The sequence below is a fragment of the Bos mutus genome, chromosome 15 (genome assembly GCF_027580195.1).
Source record: "Bos mutus isolate GX-2022 chromosome 15, NWIPB_WYAK_1.1, whole genome shotgun sequence".
In the NCBI taxonomy this organism is placed as follows: domain Eukaryota; kingdom Metazoa; phylum Chordata; class Mammalia; order Artiodactyla; family Bovidae; genus Bos; species Bos mutus.
Window position 1 is genome coordinate 53784230 of NC_091631.1, and position 13309 is coordinate 53797538.

Here is a 13309-nt window from a genome sequence, read left to right on the forward strand (position 1 = left end):
GGTTGTTCTCCTGGTGTCCTTTCAGTGATTTTGAACTGGGGAGCTTTGTGGGAATACCAGGATCAAGAGTGCAAGCTCTCTTAGATAAAGAAGACGTGTACATATACAGTGGAATATTAGCCATAAAAAGAACAAAACTGTTATTTGCAGAGATGTGGATGGACCTACAGACTGTCATACAGAATGAAATAGTGAAGTAATTCAGAAAGAGAAAAAGCAAAACAAACGTGGCATCATATCACTTATATGTGGAATCTAGAAAAATGGTACGGATGAGATTATTTGCAAATCAGAAATAGAGACACAGATGTAGAGAACAAACGTATGGATACCAAGGCAAGAAGTGGGGAGTGGGATGAATTGGGTGATTGAGATTGACATACACACACTGCTATGTATAGAACAGATAACTGGTAAGAACCTACTATATGGCACAAGGAACTCTAATCAATGCTCTGTGGTGACCTAAATGGAAAGGAAATAAAAATAAAAGAGGGGATAAATGTATACATATGGCTGATTCAGTCTGCTATATAGGAGAAAATAACACAACATTGTAAAGCAACTATACTCCAATAAAAATTAATAAAAAAAGAATACTAAGCTCTCTTTAGTTGGGTCTTTCAAGGGAGAAAATAGGTTTTTCCTTTTCTTCATCTTATTTATTTGCAGTGCCTTTCAAAAGTAGAGGAGCAATCTTTTGAAAATGATGAGAATATAGAATTGACCATTGTAACCTGATTCAGCAAACCAGTTCCATATGGGGTGGTTTTTAGCCTGCCTCGGTTAGACAGAAATGGGCAGGTTGGAGTCTCCCCAGACCCCAGATAATTGAGTAGAGCTACAGCTGTGTACTAGATATTTATGCTTTAGCTGCAGCCCTCTTGCCCTCTGCAAAAACAGATCTCTTTTCTCAATTATTCAAGCCAAATAAATCAATGATACTGTTTTTTTTTTTTTAAAGAAGAAACACTAGAAATACTGTCCCCTCTGTTTCCATATGGAAAGCGAAGTCTAAACTTCAGTGATTTTAAAGACGATTGTGGCGAGGGGAGAGAACCCATCTGTATGGCTTGGCAAATTAATTTTGAACATTAGAAGATAAAAAGACTGAGTTCCTAGGAACTGGCATTAAAAGTCACCATCCCTAACAGTCTGAGGGATTCATGACAGGGGCTCTTTTATTTATTCCAAATACCTCTTTATCACTGGTTTCAAAAGAATATGGCTTTTTGCAAAGCACTTCCAATTGGGAAAAGTATCAGATAATGAAGAAGTGATGCTCCCATGATGACACGCCTTTAGGTCCTCAATAGGATTTCTTTTAAATCAAAAGACTTGTTTTATTAGCACTTACGATGCAGGAGGGGGGAAAGGAAGGAGAGGGCTTTTTCTTTTTTCTTTTTCATTTTCATAACAAAACACATATTGAGTAAAAGCCCCTGGATGAGCCACAATGCAAACCCAGAGGGTGGAAGACATAATTTTGTAAATTGTAAATCAGAAATTCTATTTGCAGTAGACACTGAACATATGTAATTTACCAGCATAACATTGTGATGCTGAATACAAGTGTGGTGGATGCTTTGTAAGTTTGAGAAGAGGGAACAGAACAATTTAAACATCAAGTATGAGACTCCTAGGTTCTCTGTGATTTCAGCCTCCGTGGAAGATCCTTTAGGAGAAGGAAAAATCCCACAGGCATTGCTTGGAGATGGAAGGCTGGACAAGTGACTGACTGAGAACCTCCTCTTTGGGCTTGTTTCACTCTCAAAACAGGAATGGAGTCAGATGGAGGGAGTTGGTGGTATCTGATATTAAGATGACCTTGCTTTACAAAGTGCATCTTTAGGAGACTAATATGCCAGAGACCTTATCAACTTGGAATTGCTAACCTTTCCTAAGTTTGAATTAACTTCATGAGATTTTTTTCATCCTTTGCATTAGCAAGCAAAACATAGTCCTCAGGCTGGCAGTATGAACTGAGAAGCCTGGTAATTGACTTTCCCTTGGAGTAGCTCTCTAAGAGAAGTATAGTCATCCCTCGGGATCCATGGGGGACTGGTTCCAGGACCCAGTTAGGTACCAAGATCCTTTGCATGAAACAGCGTAGTATTTGCATATAATCTCCTGCCTACTTTAAATCACTTCTGTGTATGTGTGTATGCTTAGTCGTGTCTGATTCTTTGACACCCTATGGACTGTGGCCTGCCAGGCTCCTCTGTCCATGGGATTCTGCCAGAAAAATCACTCTTAGATTCCTTATGATACCTAATAAAATGTGAATACTATGTAAATTGTTACTGGCACATGGCAAATTCAGGTTTTGTTTTTTGGAGCTTTGTGGAATTTTTTTTTCCTGAATATTTTTTATCCAAATTTGGTTGAATCTGCAACCCTCCGAATCTGTGAATACCAAGGGCAGACTGTAGGAGTTTCTAGGGGCCTGATCCTCAATTTCTCTTCTTTATCCTAGTGTGGTAAGCGGCAGCTCTATGCTTTCCCCAGCGGCAATGCTATTTTTGGGCCAAAGCTGACACAGACAAGAGGAACACTTTAGATGAAAGATAAATAACAATTATTAGAAATCATGAAGACTTTTTTTTTTTGGTAATTGAAGTCATGAACTGTACTAATTGCCTCTGAAACTATACGCTTTTCACTGCATTTTATTAACTGCAGCATATGAGAGCATGTCTATTCTGTCTATTGATATCTTGTAGATATATTGAGAGTTTTGCATAAATGTGTTATTCATCACAGACCAAGCCACATAAACAAAATATATAGAGAGATATTAGTACTGTAACGAAAGTTTTAGAGAAATAGCTTAGGAAGCGACAATGCTGTCAATGAACATGAAAGGTTGAAATTAAGCCTTACTTTTCTTCAAAACATGGTCTTTAAACAAACCGAACTTTAGTTCTTCACTTGGGGGACAGGTAAAAGGCAATATTCAAAGCACCACGTGGGGTTCCTGCTAGCTGATAGAAAGATATCTTTGGAGAGCTGAAATAACTTATAAAAAAGGGGGAAAAGTGCTACTTAAATCTGCAAAAGAGTAAGATGAGTATTCTCCTTCTGGAACCCTTTGGACAAGCCCCTACAGTTTCAAAAAGTTACATGGGACTTAGGCAGGCACCGGCTTTAATGTACGCTACATGGCTACATTACGTGTCGTCCTTTGGAAATTGTGGGTTTAGTTGTTTGATATAAGTCCGATGATGCTTTGGTTTAACTCGACAGTTTGAAGAATGAATAAACATGGGCACTTCGGTGCAAAACTCAAAATCTCAAAGTAACCCACTAGTCAGGCAGGGATAACCAGGAAGAAGAAGAATGTAATATAATATCGATTAAAAATGCAGTTGAAGGATTTACATGTCATTTGAGATTAGAAGGTCAAACATGAAAACCTGGACAGGGCCATCATAAGACCCCCAAGGATGGGTTTGTGAGATCATTTTCCTAAAAGCTTTTCCTGTTTGGGACTGCAAGATAAATGATCAAGACAATTTCTATTCAGAACTTGTCCTGTTTACAACTCACATTACAAAAGTTATATTACCATTGTCATCTTTTAGCAGCATGAGTGATACAATCTCATATTCATAATATGGCTATTTTATATTTGCAGCTTTATGAAAATCTATAGATATCAATATCTGTCTTTAATGGATCTTGCTGAAATCCTGCTGCCGGGGAAGTTACGCTGTACTGCTATGAAATTATCACAAAGCTAGATCTGACAATTATGATATCATATCAGGGTAATGTGACTTTTAAAAGTGTTGGGAAAAACTTTTACAGCCTCATGACCAATCATATTTTAGTTTGAAAATAAAAACTAAAGTTACATGTGATAATTAGTTGAGTTACCTCAGTTGCAAGGCTCCCTCTATCCCACCCAAGGCTGTCTGTCAGTGTCAATGAAATTGAATGTCAAATTGAGAAAACTCTAAAGCTGTTTCCTCCATATTAGAAAATCACTAGCAAATCACATCTTCCTCCTCTACTGGCAAGATAAGTAAAGTTAGCACATATCTCTCCCTTTGTTCTGTCAAACTTGAATCAAACTGTTTAGATGGAAGGTGAGATTGGTCACATACTGGACCTTAGCATTTCATCTCTGTTGTCAGCTCTTGATCATTCTTGTGAATGTACTTTTTACTTGTTTGTAGCAACAAATTAACATGGTTAATCACTGCCTCTTCCTTATTTAGCTCTCTTTTTATTTTTACTCCATTCCCACGTTTCTCTTTCTCAAGCTCCATCCACTCCTTAAATAACTGGTTTTCATCAGAGTGTACATCTAACTCATTTTTCAAATGTCCTTTGATATATTCTCCCTAGGTGACTTCCTCTTCCCCTTCTCCCCACCCCCTACTCAAGTCCATGGCTCAGCCTCTGCCTACATATCCTTGACTCCCAGCTCAGTCAATTTTCTGAGTTCTAGACCAGTGTTTCAGACTTATTGCCTGGCTAAATACTTCAAAGACACCTTGAAGCCAATTTGTCCCAAAGTGAAATAATCATCTTCTTTCTGCTGTCCTTCCCCTAAACAAAGAAGACGCGATCAAACGGACTCGTTCCATATCCTTGTACTTGTCTTGAGTACCAATATTTACTAAAATGCTGAAAATACAAATCAAGCTTCATTTTAAGGATTAAAACAAACAGACAAACAAAAAGCATGATACCACTAGCATGGGCTTCCCTGGTGGCTCAGTCGGTAAAGAATTTGCCTTCAGTGCAGGAGACTCGGGTTTGATCCTGGGTCAGGAGGATACCCTGGAGAAGGGAATGGCTATCCACTCCAGTATTCTTGCCTGGAGAATTCCTCGGGCAGAGGAGCCTGGTGGGCTATAGCCCATGGGGTCGCAAATAGTCGGATACAACTGAGTGAATAATACTAGCACTAGCATAATTTTTCCAGAATATAAATCTGACCATGAAATTCTCTTTATTCAGTGGTTTCCCATTACCTATCATCAACAATTAAAACTTCTTAGCATATCAGTCAAGGCATTCCCTGGTGCCTGTATATTTTCCTTGGCTTCTTCTCTTGGCATCTATCCTCTGGTAACCTATGATCCTAAACTTTCCTAAGAGATCCATATTTTCCCAAGATCTGGGGCCTTGTAAATGACCTCCTTAGTCACATCTTCTCCCTCTGTCCTTGTCCACTCTGTGGTGTCTTTTTCAATGTCCAGCACTCAGCTTATGAATATTCTGTGTGAATTTTCCCCTGATACACAGACATTCACACTTGCCTCTTGGGTATAGTTATGGTTCACATAGTTCTGTGCACATATGATAAAAACACTTATCATATATAAAAACTGTGCTATTCATCTGTCTCCCCAACTATCCTCTTAAGTTCCTTGACAGTAGTTTCTTATTCATCTTTGTATTTCCATAACTTAACTGTGACTGTTCCACTGAGGTGTGCTATATGTTTTTTCCCTTTTACTGAATATAAATTGGATCAGCCATGTTTACATATTCCTAGATATGATGGAACAAACTATGACATGAGTCTCTATGACAAATTACCCTTCCATGGCCATCGGGGCTGCTTCTTGACTTGGTGTTTGTGTAGTAGTTTCTGCAACCTACTCTGGAACCTCCTTTTCCTTCACACTGATATTCAACTCTTGATATTCAAGGGTTTATTGTTAACTTTATGATTCTAGAAGAATAAACTTGTGGGTAAAGTGTTTAACTTAAAGATTTGGTTCTAGGGGACTAATCTGCGGATTTAGTGGTTAAGAATCTGCTTTCCAACACAGGGGATGTGGGTTCCATCCCTGATTAGGAAACTAAGATCCCACATGCTGTGGGGCACCTAAGCCCATGATACTCCAATGAAGAGCCCATATGCCACAACAAAGATCCAGCACAGACAAAATAATAATAGTAGTAATGATAATAATATGTATTTACCTGGCTTTATTTTTCACAAAGATTCACAGACTCATGCTCCCAAAGATGAATTGCTTGGTCTTAATAATCTAAGTATAGGTGAGATGTCTACTAGGTAGACCAGGAGTCTCTCCAGTCCAATATCTAACATACAGCTAATTTAATTTATGGAAGACTTTCCACAAAAATCTGACATTTGTTATAATTTTAATACACCTTTTGACAATGGAAGCTGAGGCCTAGGGATTATTTTAGGCTGCTTGGGCTGCTATAACAAAATGCCATAAGCTGAGAGGCTTCAATAACAGACATTTCTTTCCTCACAGTTCTGGAGATTGGAAGTCTGAGATCAGGGTGCCAGTGTGGTTGGATTCTGGTGAGAGCCCTCTTCCTGGCTTGGGATGGCTGCCTTCCAGCTGTACTCAAATGACTTTTCCTCAGGCCTGCATGTTGGAGAGAGAACACCTTGATGTCTCTTCCTGGGGCATTAACCTCATCAGGGGTGCTCCACCATCATGACCTCATCTAAACCTAAATAACTCCCAAAGGTCCTGCCTCCAAATATCACCACATTAGGGGGTGGGGTTAGAGCTTCAACATATGAATTTGGGGGTGGGGGTACAAAAGCATTTAGTCTGTAAACTGATTAAACCACTTTAATGGGTACTCAAATAATCCTGGAGCAAGGCCAAAGCTGATGCCAAATATTGTTTTCTTTTCCCTAATAATTTGTGTTGTTTCAATACATGATTTCCAGTAGTCATGTATGGATGTAAGAGTTGGACCATGAAGAAGGCTGAGTATCAAAGAACTGATGCTTTTGAATTATGGTGCTGGAGAAGACTCTTGAGAGTCCCCTGGACAGCAAGATCAAACTAGTCAATCCTAAAGGAAATCAATCCTGAATACTCATTGGAAGGACTGATGCTGAAGGTAAAGCTCTAACACTTTGGCCACCTGATGTGAAGAGCCGATGACTCATTGGAAAAACCCCTGATGCTGGGAAAGACTGAAGGCAGGAAGAGAAGGTGGTGACAGAGGATAAGATGGTTGGATGGCATCACCAACTCAATGCACATAAGTTTGAGCAAAGTCCAGGAGATAGTGAAGGACAGGGAAGCCTGGTGTGCTGTAGTCCATGGGGTTGCAAAAAGTTGGACTCGACTCAGCGACTCAACAACAATACATAGACACTCAAATAATTAGCATTAAAAAAAAATGTCACTAGTTCTTATTGATTGTCTCTGATGTGTTCCCCAAACACGAATCTTGCTTTCATGTTTATTTTTCATTTATGTTTACCCTTGTTTCTCCACTGTTTTAGAGAAGGCAAATAATGGAGGGTCTCTCTCTCTTGCTCTGCCACGTTTTCTTATGTAAATAAGAAAAGAGCCAGGCTTTTGGTGCTTCTGGTAATTTTATTCTAATACAAGCAGCACCCAGATTGTAATTCTGATAACTATTTCAGCTCTTTCTTAAAAAATTAAATTCACAAAACAATTGATTATCAGTTATAAATAGCAAAAACACCATCTGGTTTTCAAAACTGGTTAAATTCACGTAGCTGGGGGAAAAATGTTGGAACTCGTTGCTGGCGAGGAGTTCTAGTCCACGAAGCAGAAAATGACGAGCTTTACTATGAGAAATCCAGAGTAGTCATAACTTGTATTTAGCGGCTGCAGGAATTTTGATACGTTCTTCACATGTTCCATATGTTAAATCGTTTGGCGAGATCTTCAGTGTGAAAGAGCTGAGGGTGGCAGAGGAGTGTGGCTAGTGGATAGGGTTGCAACAGCTTCATCCTAAATTTTCAGTTCTGGTTCTTTCCATGAAGACCTAGCACTCAAGATGTCCCATGACCTGGGAAATCTGATGTGCAAGTTCCTCAAACTTATGGCAAGGGTGTCATTTTCTGGTGGAAGTTTCTAAAGCTATTTGTACTCTTCTGGGGAGGTAAGTCATACAGCATTAGCATTTCCTACAGAAACGTCCCGTGTTGTTCATTGCCAACTGGAAATCTGCGTAGGTGTTCATTTGATGTGCCAAGAGAATGAAGGGATATGAAAACACTCCGCATCTTCCAATGTCCCCATTCTGTGTTCCTCGTGTGGGAGGGCTGGGGCCTGACTGGATTTTCTTGGAGTTACAGCCTCATGAGGAATGCTTTTCCTTAGGAGTATAATGCACTCCTGTTATTTATTTATTTATTTATTTTAAAAACCACGTTTCTGAGTTGCTGGCACATTTTCACCTTATGTTAAAAATGTAGCTTATTATTCATGCCTTGTAATGTGAAATTTATTCATTCATTTAACAAATATTTATTGATGCCCAGTATAATACAGTGGTTAATTGCATAAGCTTTGCCTGCACCTTACAAACTTTGACCTTGGGGCAATCACTTAATCTTTCTTCATTTAAAAAATACAAGATGGGGGAGAATACTATGCCATGAGGATTGTTCTAAGGATTAAATGAGACTACACATCCAAAATACTTAGAACTCTATAAGTGCAAAGTAGTAATAATAATAATAGTAAATATACATTTATACTGACTGATGCTGAAGCTGAAACTCCAATACTTTGGCTGACTGATACTGAAGCTGAAACTCCAACACTTTGGCCACTTCATGCGAAGAGTTGACTCATTGGAAAATACTCTGATGCTGGGAGGGATTGGGGGCAGGAGGAGAAGGGGACGACAGAGGATGAGATGGCTGGATGGCATCACCGACTCGATGGACATGAGTTTGACTGAACTCCGGGAGTTGGTGATGGACAGGGAGGCCTGGCATGCTGCGATTCATGGGGTCGCAAAGAGTCTGACACGACTGAGCGACTGAACTGAACTGAACTGAGGGGTCTAGGTTTACTGGGATATAGGACCTTGAAAACCTGAAACTAAGTTGCTCAGTTGTATCCGACTCTTTGCAACGCCATGGACTATAGCCTGCCAGGCTCCTCTGTCCATGGAATTCTCCAGGCAAGAATTCTGGAGTGGGTTGCCATTCTCTTCTCCAGGTCATCTTCCCCACCCAGGGATCAAACCCTGGTCTCCTGCATTGCAGGCAGATTCTTAACCATCTGAGCCAAGTCTTTCAGCATACATATGGTGTCAGTGTTTTTCTCCTGATCATGGTGGGACACTGCTTTGCATTTAATCTGATCCAGGTAGCTTTCCTTCCGGGGGTGATAAGAATAGGTCGGACTTTGCCGACTGGACATTATCCCAGTGACCATGTGGTGATGGTTTCCAGCCTCCTGTAGTGCTATCTGCCTGCTGGAGCTTTTTGACTTCTGGAGGACTGCCTGCAGTTCATGTATTAGGGCCTGTAATTACAGAGCAGAATATCCAGGGCTGTGAAGACAGGGCAGTCTTGAAATTAGTTTATGCATAATGGATAATAGGAGGCTGTTTTTAAGTGTAACTCATCTGGTGGGTTGGCAGATCTTGATTTCCTTTTTGATATGTAACATTTATTTATTTATTTATTATGTTTTTTTTAGCAAGATGAGGACAGAGGGCTCCTCTAGACTATAGCTCAAGACAGCAATTTACATTCAGTAATCTCTTGGTCATTTAGCCACAGATAATTTGTCATGGTTTGTTTTAGCTGTTGTGATATTGATATTTATTATGCAAATTGTATTTCCTACATCTTATTGTTCTGCATTCTATGAATACTTAAATTATTATAAACCTTTACACTTAATATGGCTCGTCCTTCAATTTGATGCTTGAGCAACAGAGGGTCAGAGCGCACACGATCTTCTAGAGAGGAAGAAAATAAGTAATTAAAAAGCAGACAAACAAGAGAGCCGGCTGCCTGGTTGAGAAGAAAGCAAAGGCAATTTCTGGGAGGGAGAGCGAGTCCGGAGAAGCGAGTCGCTTCAGCCTAGGGCTTCTTTCTCCCAGAGAAGTGGGAAGCTCAGAACACCTGTTGGTCCCCAGCCATCTGAGGCGCGAGTAGCGGCAAAGGGGCGGCAAGGGGAGTGGGTTCGAGTCCTGAAGGAAGACGATGGCAGACCCTCTCTTCACATCCCATGCCTCCGCCCTCCACCCCGAAATCTTCACAGAAAAGATTTTCTGTTGAGTGTGTGTAATCGTAAATATCTAATAACACATGTGCATCATGTAAATACACATCTGTGACATATATATTAAAGCCAGGTAGGAGGCCTTCAGCATGCTGGGGGGATCCTGAGTCAACCCTCCTCGATCTACCTTTCCCGAGAATCTACCGCAAAGACACCGACTCGAAAATCCGAGAGCCGGATTCCGGCTCCTTTCTCCCAACTATGCCCAAGTCTACCGCTAGGTTGTTGAGCGGGCTCTCCCGCTCCGCCGGACGTGCAAAGCACGCATGCACTTCTCCCAGATTGTTTTGTCAATCCGGGGACCTGCCTTCTCACTCTCAACTCTCGAACAGCCCCCGATTCCCAAAGATCTATTCCTTCGGTGCAAGGTGAGTGACGGAAATTTGCAACGTTTGGTTTCCTGGCCGGTTGCACCCGGTGTACCGGGCACGGGAGCCTCCAGGGAGATTCTCGTCGTCGGTCTCCTGGAGCGATGGCTGTAAACATTCCTAATAAAGGTGTACAGGAAGCTAGACCACGCCCCCGGAGCTGAAGCCCCTTACACGCCTGGGGCCCAGGAGAACACTTTTTCCTGGATCTGAGGGAAGCGAAAACGAGTTTTAACATAAACATATTTGCATACGCCCCTCCCCCTGGCCCCGCCCCTAGGTGGCGCGGGCGCGCCGCCGAACGCCAGCACCAGGGGGAGGGGTGGGGGAGGGGGCGAATCCTCCGAGAGCCGGGTTCGGCTCTCGGCGACGTGATTGGTCGGTCGGGACTCCGCCTCCAGAGCATGTCATTAGCATCTCATTAGCGGTTCGCTCGGGCTCCGGAGGAAGCCACCGCCGCCAGTCTGAGGCAGGTGCCCGACATGGCGAGTGCTGTGCTGCCGAGCGGACCCCAGTGTGCGGCGGCGGCGGCGGCGGCGGCGGCGGCGGCGCCTCCCGGGCTCCGGCTCCGGCTTCTGCTGTTGCTCCTTTCTGCCGCGGCACTGATCCCCACAGGTAGGTGTGGGCACCGGCCCGTTGGCCCCCTAAATCTCTTAAGGCGCTCCAGTGGCCGTAGCCATGGAGGGGGGAAACGTTTCCATGACAACCTTCCCCCACTTCCTAAATCCAAATCGGAGGGAATGTGAAGAGAAAACTCAAGGGCTGAGATGGAAAGGGTTGAGGGGGTCGGTAAATCCCTTCTTCCTTGCCCAGCTCTGTGCGAATTAGAGCCCTTGGGGATGGCTGCACCCACACCTTTTCTCCCCTGCTTGGTGCGGAGTGCAGTGAGAATGAGGGGCCCCGGGGGCTAGAGAATATAGGGGAAGGGGATGGATCGAAGGTACCCCCCCGCAAACCTTCCAGACCCTCCCAAACTCGCTGCCGTCCGCGTAACTTGCAGGTCTTTCCGCCTCCCAGGGCTGCCCATTCGCCCCCACCTTTCCAACGGGCCCCCCATTCCCCATCCCCGTAACCTCCCCATGGCTGACTAGCGGCCGCCTCCTGCGCGATTCCTCACTGGTCCACAGGACATCCCGACTCGTCTGGTCTGATCGCTCCCGCTTTCCCCGCGCTTTGCCTTTCCTCCCCTGTCCCCAACCGCTCGCCCCTCGTGTCTCCCTCCAGCCGGATCGCGGCCCCCCCGCCCCCTCTGCCCGGCTGCGGGCTTCCTTGGCCGGGCTCCAGGCAGGGAAAGTTCCCCCGGCCCGGCCCCATGGGCGGGGGGGGGGGCGGGGGGCGGTTGCTGTCGCCGCCTCTGCGGGCAGAAGCGGGAGTCCGCAACCCGCCTGCCCCACGGCGTCCTCCGCCGCTAGCAGGGACACCGGATTTCCAGCCCGCCTGTCATTTTCGGCAGCTCGGGGGTGGTGGAGGGAGCGTTCTCGGCCTCTGCGGCCAGTCGGGCACCCTGCGGGCCTCCCGGCGCCCTCTGTGTGCCGAGCCGTCTTGGGAATTTGCCCAGGGCGGCTCTGCACGCCCGGCTCCTTCCCTAAAGACGCCGAGCACTCGGCAAGGAGCACGCTGTGTGGCTGCCCGTGTGCGCGGCGCGTTGGCGCGGTCGGGAAAGAAGAGGGCAGTGTTTGCTTTTGCTAACAAAAGGGAGCCGGAGCTCTTCCCCAGCGGAGAGCCGAGCCGTGCTGCACCCTACCTCCCCTTCCCGCCACCGCCGCGCTCCGCGGCCGCGCGGCGTCCCCGCGCCCCTGGCCGCCCGCCGCGGGCCGGGAGCTAGAAGCCAGGACTCCCAGGCTCAGGGCCGTGGGGGCGGGGAGATGCTGGAGGGGCTGCAGCAGGGCTCGGCGCCTGCAAAGCCCCTCCTCAAAGCTCGGAAGCCGCAGGACCCGCGAGCAACAAGTGGCGGAGGACACCGAGAGCTCAGCCCCCACCTGCGGAACCCCCGACCCGGGCGGGCGCAGCTCTTGGGGCCACGGTGCGGCTCCCGGGGCGCTTCTCCACTTGGGCTGTGCCTTTTGTTTACACGCTAGAGGACACACAGTTACGTAAACACCGCAGGAGACACGCCGTAGGAAATGGGGAGATCTGCGGAGCGCCAGCTCTGGATTTGGGGGAATGCTGGGGTGCTTGCTCACCCCACTCCCCGGACAGGTCTGCAAGGGAACTCGGCTTGGGAAACCTATCGGGGATCCATTGGGGTGGAAATCTGGCGGCAGCTTCAGTTCCAGAGCTGAGGATTTTTTCGTCCCTGTCACTGTCTCCGGATGTTGTTTATGTGTTTTTCCACTGTGAATTCTTAATTTATGAGTTACGAGATAATTGGGTTCAGCCAATGCCGTTGTGGTTACAACTTCATTTCGGGTGATGTCTCTGACTGGATGGGTTCAATAAAATGTTTCTGAACGAGATCCCTCTGCTGCTGCATTGTAAAAAGCGCCAGTGCTGTTTAAACGTGAGCGTGAGTACAGGCTCAGTAACTGGCGCATAATAAAGGCAACAATAGACTTGTATTGGCTGCAAAAAAAAAAAAGGGCTGGGTGGGGGGAGCGCTGGCCAGGGATATTGCTTTTGGAGTAAAAATGGGAGCCGTGCAATGCCGCTTGGCAGCAGAACAGGATCAGATTATACCTCCTCTGTCCAGCCTGCTCATTGAAGGCTCGGAGTAGTAGCGGCAGTACTCTATTTGTAAGTATCTCGCGGTAAGAAGTTGCCTTCCCCAGCGAGGGCTGTATGCTGACTTGGAAAGGAGCGGTCTGGAGCTCAACCGTGCATGTCAAAGCTACAAGAAAATTCTGTTGCCAGTTACCATGGAAGCAGCTTCTTGCTCTTGTGTACATCCCTGTTTGTACGCTGGTTATCAGATTGTGT

At 45.2% G+C, this 13309-nt stretch overlaps 1 protein-coding gene across 4 annotated transcripts in view; it reads left to right on the plus strand.

Moving 5' to 3' along the window:
- Positions 1–10844: 10844 nt before the first annotated feature.
- CADM1 (cell adhesion molecule 1) overlaps positions 10845–13309 on the plus strand; it is a 353444-nt gene continuing 350979 nt past the window's right edge. For 2 of the 4 annotated variants that reach the window (XM_070384171.1, XM_070384174.1), the window contains exon 1: positions 10846–11008. In XM_070384171.1, the coding sequence (XP_070240272.1) occupies positions 10876–11008 (133 nt within the window). In that variant the 5' untranslated portion in view covers positions 10846–10875. Of the gene's footprint in view, positions 11009–13309 lie in introns of all 4 variants that reach the window. The other 2 variants (XM_070384170.1, XM_070384172.1) reach the window with 2 other exon arrangements.